The following is a 9,176-nucleotide window of genomic DNA, read 5'->3' on the forward strand; positions in this document are numbered from 1 at the left end:
ATATAATAACAAGACTTAGAGGAAGCAATACAGATATATATATATATATATATATATATATATAACAAAGTCCATTGAGCAGTGTATATATACCAAAACCATACTAATAAAAACTTTAAACCTCATTTAACTTATATACAATATATCGAAGTTGAATTTCTCAAATATCGTCATTCCAAACCATTTCCAAAACATTAAAAATAAACAAAACAAAACAAAGGATGGTTGACAAAGCTTGACTCCTCTTGAGTCCAAGCACACCCCTTCACGGAGGCACTTAAGAATGGCTTCACATGGATAGACACCGAGGCTGCCTTACTCTTGACGTCTTGCTCACTCATCTACACACACACAAACACACACACACACACACACACACACACACACATATATATATATATATAAGGGAGATGTGTGGACTGAAACCCAGCTAGTAATATCAATATAAATGTTTTATATGAATGAACTCCAGTATGTTACAAAACACATTTTTTGTTTCTGAAACAATTCATACCAATAAGTAATTATTAGAGTAAACAATCATATCAATCTCTTCTTCGCAATAATAATAATCAATCATTTAATTTAAGTGGTACATCCAATAGAGTATCAAAGAGACAATGTGTCGAAGCCAATATGACCACAAGGGTCAACCCAATGGGACCATGAAGGGTCAATCAATAATTCATAATACAATGTGGATCATGAATGTTTAACACCAGAGATCTCTGTGTTTCAATTAATCCAGTGGGTCATGGTATTGTTTCCTCCAGACAAGGGCATATTAATCTTGTCATATTAATCAATGGGCAATGGTATTATTTTTCCCGGGTGAGGGCCTCACTAGTGGATGCCACGATTGCAATTCAAAAGGTGCATTCATTCATAAATAACAAAATAAAATTGAAAATACCAATCTTGAACAATTTCAAAATACATTTTGAACATAGTTTTATAAAGACATTACTCACAGTGGGTTAAATCGATATTAGGCCTCAAACGTCCACCTATGCAATACACATTTTGAAACACAACCTCAATCAAACGTTCTATAATTCAATTTTCTTTTAATGTGTTTCTAGTTCATTTCCCTATTAAGGATGCCTAAGAAATGCCCAAAGGATGCCTAAAAGAGCATGAAAACGAAGGCATGCACATGAGAGTATATTTCAAAAATGCTGAAAACAGGGCAGTTCGCTTGAGCGCACCTTTGGTCACTCGAGCGGTGTGGCCTATCTGCAAAAGTACTAGATGGTCGAAATGTGTGCTTGATAGTCGCTCGAGCCATGTGCAATGTGTTTGCAAAAAAACTGGATGCATGCAAAGTGCGCTCAAGAGATAGATAGTTTGCTCGAGTGGTGAGACAAAATTCTGAAATTTCTAGAACATGGTTCAAGTTTAAAAGCATAATTACAAGTTGTAAAGCTTGCATGGTTGCACCCAAAAGCACCAAAACGCTTTGGAAAGCATATAAACATAACCAATTGCTCAAAATCATTGTCAATTCTCAAAATCAAACTCAAAACTCGATACTTTAGCCATGCATGTAATGATTGTCCTCTTTTCTTTTCAAAACATGTTCATATGAGATGTGGGGTATAAAATTGCGAAGAACCCTAAGGAACAACAAGTGTAAGTCACGTGCATGTATGAATTTGGAGAAAAATCATGCTCAAAGATGGAGAATTATGCATGCATGTACACAATTAACTCAATTCTTCCATGAATAAGTTGATTCCTTCATTTTCTTAACAATTCCATGCAAATGATCCTACAAATTTGGTGAATTCAATTTCTATATGAGTTATTTACAAGAATTATGAGTGAATTCCATGCCTATAACTTGAATTGAAGGGTAGAAGCTTAATCTCTTCAAGTTTCCTTCAAATTTCTACAATTCTTCCTTTCTTTCTTTCTCTCTCTCTCTCTCTACAATTGTTACTCTCCCTCTCTCTAAATTTGTAGCTCAATTGATGTAAATGAATTCAATACATAACCTTATAACATATATATAGGTTAGATTAAGTTAAGTTAATCATGTGAGATTAGGCTTAATTCTAATCAATTTTAATTAATTTATTTTAATTATTTTGATTCGAATCAAATTTTAAATAAATTTATTATAAGATTCTAAATATTCTAATTAACCTATTAAACTAATCAATTTCGATTTTTGAATTCCTTTCGGCTTTCAATTTTCAATTTAAAGTAAGCATTTAGACAAGTTTTCCATAAACAAAATGATAAGAACAAATTAAACACATAATTATATAAATATATCCAATAAAATAATATATACATACATTAGGATTGTCACATATAAGGGCCAAAATAAAAAAAATAAAAAAATAAACTTTAAGTCAAACTAAAAAAATGGGACTGGTGGTTGTTGTGCTTTATGACACAATAATCTTGCTGTGAGATTCTGTAGAGGCATTTTTGTCCTATTTTGATAATTTGAACCGTTGATATTGTAAGATTTGTCAAGTATATTATTCATATGAAAAATCAAATTAATTAGATATCTATAATCCCGTGATCAAATCCTAATTGTTTTAAAAAATATTAAAATCATGTTAACCGTTTATTTTTGAAAAACAAATGTGCTTTTATTATGAGGTTGCAAATGTCCAATTTATTTTATTTTTTGTATGAATGATCTATTCAACAAAATTTATAATATAAACGACTCAAATTAACGAAAAAGACTCGGGACACATTCCCATTGAACTCCACGGCAGCCTAGGTACAACAGGAACTCTTTGACATATAAGGTAATTTACCCGTATAAGGTAATTTCCAAACTCAAAAAAATGACATATAAGGTAATTTACCCGTATAAGGTAATTTACTTATTTTGTGGCGGTTTGTTCGTAGAAAGAGAGCAATCTGCGACTCGACAACGGTTTGTGGCTCTGTTTATTTCTTACCAAACAAAACGAAGTCTGGTTCTACAATTTTAGAGAGAGAAAGAGAGAGTTTTAGAGAGAGAAAGAGAGAGTTTTAGAGAGAGAGAGAGAGGGTTTTGCTTTCATTTGCTTGAAGCTTGTTCTCTGTTTATTGGTGTTTTGTTGGTTCAATTTGTAGGTGAAAATGGCAAATTGTGTGGAAAAGGAGACTCGAAGTGGACCTAGCGACGACGTCGTCTCTGTCGAGCTTCCAGCCCCTCCTACTTGGAAGAAATTGGTCTCTCTCTCTCTCTCTCTCTCTCTCTCTCTCTCTCTCTTGCAGCTTCTTCTTCTTATATATATATGTCTATTTTGGTTGTGGGTTTGTAATTTGGGGCTGAATAGTTGTTCCTTTGGTAGAATTTGGGCTATTCCTTACTTGTTCACATCTAGGGTTTTGTCGGTTTGTGGGAAATTTGGTAGTGTCTTGCTTTTTTTAGGGTTTTAATTGCTTGTGGAGTTGACTTCATTTGTTATTGTTCTCGTTGTTATTATCCTTAGGTTTCCAATGAACTCCTTGTGGTTTTTGTTTTCTCTCTTTTCCTTGATTGAAGTTCATACAATTCTCTATGTGGATCTGAATGAACAAATTTTGTAGTAAAAATTTTTGTTTCCTTAAAATTGGTAAAAAAAAAATTAAAAAAAAAATGCTGAAATTCAGGATAAAAATTGTGAATAGGGGAACTAATTTCAATTCATTGAGGTGAAAGATAAAAATTGTGAATAGGGGAACTAATTTCAATTCATTGAGGTGTAAAGGAGTACAAGTAAGAAATGTGCCCTGGGGAACTAATTTCGATTAATTGGTAATGTGATATTACTTTCCTTGTTTACTATTTATTTGAAATTCCCCCAAATATTTTCACTTCAAAGTATTTTTGCCTGAAAATGTTTGAGTGCAAACAGTGTCTTTCATTGTTTCTGTTTTATCGTGCCTTGTCAGTTAAAATTATGAAAGAAGAAAAAAATTGATTAATCTTTTTAAGTCAGGCTAAGTATATTGGACAGTTTCAGTTGAAAATTGCATATCCTTTCTTTGTTTTGTTGTTGCCTCATAAATAACAGTAGCTGAGACACCTTGAATCTGTTGATTGAGAGAGTGTCAAATTGTACTTTAGCATTTTCATGTTCCTTGACCCGTGGGGCACTCAGATTTTTCTTAGGGTTTGGAATGGATACTTGAAAACAATGGTTAGCATAATTCATTCTTTATTTAGTAGTCATCTGTTCTGGGATTAAATCCGAATCAAGTGATGAGGTTCAACAGGTTTTTCATGTCATGTGGAATGTTGAAGGATAGGATGTTGTAATTTATTTATCTTCATTAGATTTTTTGTTGTATCCAACTGAATCATGCAATGTGTATACAGAACAGAGCTCTTTCCTCCTTGTTAGTGACTATTATTTTTTGTTGTTGCTATCTTTCCCTTCGCCACTCCCACCACAGGCAACTCTTATTTTTGGCAGAAGCTCTCTCTCTCTCTCTTTCACACACACACACATCCTTGTTGGACTCCAAATATTCAAAGTTTTGATCTCCTAACAGTGTTGATTTTGGCAAGGATTTTCATGAAGTTATTATCCCCCCTCCCCCTTATCTCGTAATGTTTATTTTCATTATATTCTTTATTTGATTTCAGAAGTTATGTGGGTTAAAACTTTGATTTTGAGGAAAAATAATGAAAAATTTGATGACTATTAACCAGGGTAGTAAGGCCTTATAGTGAATTCCTTGCCAGTGGCTTGTCACTGGAGGAGTCCCTCTATCATAATCCCTGTTGTAGTATAGCCTCTTAGTAGTCTCTTTCTAGAAATCACTCTCTCATTCGACCCTTGTACTTATGGTGTGTTCTCATGGTGACTTCTATGGGCGTAACAGAGGGTATTGATTTGTGATTCCTACTGTAACTATGCTTAGGAGTTCAGTTGTGATGATGAGATGGATTAATGATAGTGCAATTGCCATGGGATTGAAGTGGATGGAAAATGGGTTGAAGAGAAGGCCAGTGTCCGTGGATTAGGCGAGGTCCCAAAAAATTAGAGGTCTTAAAAAGCGTACTTTAATTTCATGTTTTTTTAGACAGCACTTCTTGGTTAGCGTTTCTGTGTTGTATAGTAGAGTACTAGTGTACACTATAATGGGTGAGTGATGGAACACAAAGGTCAGAGTTACAAACCCTGGCATTACTTCTATTTTTAATAGCGGATATTCAGAAATTGCCTTGTGGTTTCTCCCCCCACATTGAAGGGTCTCCCATGTAAATAATAATGTTTCTTATGTGATTTAGATTTGATTCTTTGGGCTTGACATTGCTTCCATTTAATCTAGTTTTAACTATGTGACGGAAAATATGGTGGTTTTCCTAATGTGTAAGAAATGCACTTTAGATATATCCTGTCTTTGTGACCAAATTGATAGGTCTGTAATACTTAAAAAACCATTGGACATTACTTGGAGAAAGTGGCTTGGAGATGCGTTGTCCTTGTTAATTATTCCTTGACACACCACAGAAATTGACATGGTTAAGACTGTCCTTTTGGACTCCACGGACTTACTTTGGAGGCATGAAATGTATATCATGTCTACCATACAAAGAAGAGTGATAATATTTTCATGTGCTTGTATATGTTCTTGCATGCTCACCATGTCTCTACGTACTTTTTTCTTGAAAATATGCCTTTTTGGTGTCTCTATATGATGTTGAATATTTGTCTTTTGTCATGTAAGATGTGATTAGGTTAAAGAGTATTTAGAGCTATGTTTAATCTTTCACTAGTATTGTTTTAGGGTTCATGTAAAAGATTAGTTATGTTTCATATTGAATAAAAAACTGCCAAGGGATAGGGTTCTTTTGTAATATATTATAGTAATTTGTGATGCAATCATGCCAACAATAATCTTGTCTAAGTGTAAGTAGAGCTATGTTTCTCAAGTAAACCTTGATCAGTTGATTAGTGTCTCACTGTAAATTGGGAGGACAATTAAAAGAGAGCTATATAATGGCAAAGAAGCACAATTTGGAATGTTTAACAGTTTACATTAATGAGTTGAGAATGTCAAGGTCGGGATGTTAAGCTATTGAGCAGTAAGACTGTGAGCATCTAGAGTAAAAATGTGGATGAGTTGAAGAGATGCTTTGGTGTGGTTTGTTAAGTTACAAAAGAGCATAACCAAAGAAACGATTTTATCATATGGCCAATTGGTTTTATGTATTTGATGCAACAATGGTTTGCTAACAGGTAATGCTTGATGACAACAATGATATGCCCATCATCGCAGTGTCTTCTGATTGTGTCTTTAACTCATAGCAAATGCAATGGTTTAGTTACTTCTTTAATTTATTTATTGTCCTTAATTTGCTTTGTATGCTTGTTTTTCACATTATTAAAAGGTTGAAAATTTTGATCACCTGAATTTCTAACTAATGACCCAATGTGATCATTTCACTGGGAAATGTGGTGCATCGTTCTTTCTGGTTGCATGCTTGGTTTCTGATGTTTCTAAATGGTTCCTCTAACTGTATTTGTTGGTAGTTGTTGAGAGTCTGTGTGTAACGAATTTATCCTCTGGTTCTTTGCAGTTCATGCCAAAGAAAGGAGGTACTCCAAGGAAGACTAAGATAGTATTTATTGCTCCGACAGGGGAGGAGATTAACAACAAAAAACAGTTGGAGCAGTACCTAAAATCACATCCTGGTAATCCTGCGGTATCCGAGTTTGATTGGGGCACTGGTGAGACTCCAAGGAGATCAGGGCGGATAAGTGCAAAGGCTAAGGCAATGCCGCCATCGGCTGAAAGCGAGCCACCAAAGAAACGAGGCCGTAAATCATCAGGTTCTAAGGATGGCAAGGACACAGAAGCCACCGCTGAGGAAATCGAAGGTAAAAAAGAAGTCGAAATGCAAGATGTGGTTGTCACTGAGAGGGTTGCTGGAGAAGATGGTCCCATAGAAAATCAGGCTGAGAATGGAGGTAACCAAGATACCAAAATGCAAGAAATTGGTCTGGAGATTCAGAATGATTTTCAGGAAACCAAGACTGGTGTAGTAAAGGCAACAGGGGACAAACAAACTGATGAAGCTAGTGGTGTTGAAGTTACCCGGAATGAAGACGTAAGTGTAGAAGACAAACAGGTTTTGGAAGAAGTGGAGCAACCACAGAATGAAACTGTAGAAGTTAGTGGTACAAGCGATGAGAAACAGGAGAAACCTGAAAATGTCACAGTGCAGATAGAGAATGAAGAAGAGCAAGAGAAACCCAATGGCGTTGCACCTTCGTTTGGAGAAGATATTGAAGAGACAAGGGAAAGGCAAGAGAGTGATACTAAATTTAATCTGCAGGTGGAGGAGAAAGGCGAGAAAGTGGATGACAAACCTGAGCGAGCCGAAGATATTGAAGAGACAAGGGAAGGGCAAGAGAGTGATACTAAATTTAATCTGCAGGTGGAGGAGAAAGGCGAGAAAGTGGATGGCAAGGTTAACCAACCTGAGCAAGCCGAAGCTATTGAAGAGACAAGGGAAGGGCAAGAGAGTGATACTAAATTTAATCTGCAGGTGGAGGAGAAAGGCGAGAAAGTGGATGGCAAGGCTAACCAACCTGAGCAAGCCGAAGCTATTGAAGAGACAAGGGAAGGGCAAGAGAGTGATACTAAATTTAATCTGCAGGTGGAGGAGAAAGGCGAGAAAGTGGATGGCAAGGTTAACCAACCTGAGCGAGCCAATGCTGCACACCATTCAACTCTGTCACCAGTTAGCTGCTAGATGTACTACCATTTCCACAACTTCTTTTTGTTACATCACTGATGCCTCTTTGACTTGAATTTCTTGGATGACTGTAATATTAAATGTTAATTAATGCTAGATTTGATTGAAGCTTAGATTTGTTTTCTGTAGACATCTTATTGACTTTCTATTGGGTACTTATTTACTTATCTAATCTTAGTGTCATGGCCTTGCTTATTTCCAAGCTGTCCACATGAGATTTAGACACTCACAAGTCTTTCTAATGAGGCTAAGTCAGCCGAACTCCAAAAGAATTGCAATAAGAGAAGCTTAGAGAGTTTGAGAGAATGCCTTTATATTCATTTGAAAGGATTTTGTACAACTTGTGAATGGATTGGAGCAAATAAGCTTCTCTCCAATTTATAAGCTCCTTTGGAACATTATAAAATACACAAGAAACAGATATGTAGAAGCTTTTTATGGAAGTCTTCTTACAAGTTACAAAAATATTTTAGAATGTTTTTTAGAAATATCTATACAAATATTTACAAGTTTAGTATCATGTACAAGTGTATATGTATTTGAATTTTCTAAGAACTTATAGAATTCTCTCTGATCTCACTTGTGCTAGAGTTTGCTAGAAAGTTCTAGATTTTTTCATTGACTCTCATTCTTTCAAGCTCTCATTTGGTAAGATTTTTGCCATGAAGAATTCAACAGGATGTGAGATTACGGCCTTGTCTTTGTTTGATGTTACATGGCAAAATAGTGCTTAGAAGTGTAGTCATATTGAACTCATTTCAAACAAGTTCGGGAAATTTCATAGTAGGTTTTTAATAATAAATCATGAGGTTAAAAGCTTGTTTTAGCTAGTTTTTTTTACAAGATCTTGAAGACCATCAACATGACATTTGGAAGTGTTGATTCATAAAAGGGTTTGTGTGTGTGTGTGTGTGCGTGTGCGTGTGTGTGTGTGTGTGTGAGTGTGAGAGAGAGAGAGAGAGAGAGAGAGAGAGGAAGAGGGGGGGGGAGAGAGAATAAATTCTGAGAAAGAACAAATCAATGATTTTTGCCATTTGGAAGTGTGAGAGTTTTTGTGAGAAGTACGTAGAATTTATGCACACACACATATATCTATATAATAAGGGAAGAGAGTTTTTGAATTTATCCTAGAGACATTTGTCCTATTAGGACATTTTAATGATTATGATTCATTTTTGTATTTGGATGAACAGCTGAGATGAATGATAGTTCTTGCCCAACTATTTCACACTGTAAAGAGTCCCACCTACCCACGTCTCACGCCTTCCCACGTCTGAACCCCCCATCTTTCCTCTGTATCTCTCTCACTCCCACTCTTTGTTCTCTTTCCCACGTCTGCATCCCCCCACCTTTCCTCTCTATCTCTCTCACTCTCGGTTCTTCATCTTCTTTAACAGAACGAAAAAAGCCCCATTTTGTCTCTGTGGGGCTGTTCTGCGTCGCACTCAGATTTTTTGTTCATTAG

The 9,176-nt window shown here is 35.6% G+C and overlaps 1 protein-coding gene across 1 annotated transcript; it reads left to right on the forward strand.

The window, feature by feature from the left end:
• Window positions 1–2,850: 2,850 nt before the first annotated feature.
• On the forward strand, window positions 2,851–7,878 carry LOC114315672 (uncharacterized). Its single transcript, XM_028262285.2, has 2 exons — window positions 2,851–3,186; window positions 6,530–7,878. Exons 1-2 carry the CDS (start codon window positions 3,094–3,096, stop codon window positions 7,706–7,708), a joined length of 1,272 nt encoding a protein of 423 aa, XP_028118086.2. The 5' UTR covers window positions 2,851–3,093; the 3' UTR covers window positions 7,709–7,878.
• Window positions 7,879–9,176: the final 1,298 nt, after the last annotated feature.

Source organism: Camellia sinensis, chromosome 4 (genome assembly GCF_055761805.1).
Source record: "Camellia sinensis isolate YWXY chromosome 4, ASM5576180v1, whole genome shotgun sequence".
NCBI classification, from domain to species: domain Eukaryota; kingdom Viridiplantae; phylum Streptophyta; class Magnoliopsida; order Ericales; family Theaceae; genus Camellia; species Camellia sinensis.

Bases quoted from the DNA above. Each gene is read 5' to 3' on its own strand.
- LOC114315672 (XM_028262285.2), top strand. From the start codon at position 3,094: ATGGCAAATTGTGTGGAAAAGGAGACTCGAAGTGGACCTAGCGACGAC. The intron at 3,187-6,529 runs GTCTCTCTCTCT...GGTTCTTTGCAG, and splicing joins CTCCTACTTGGAAGAAATTG to TTCATGCCAAAGAAAGGAGG.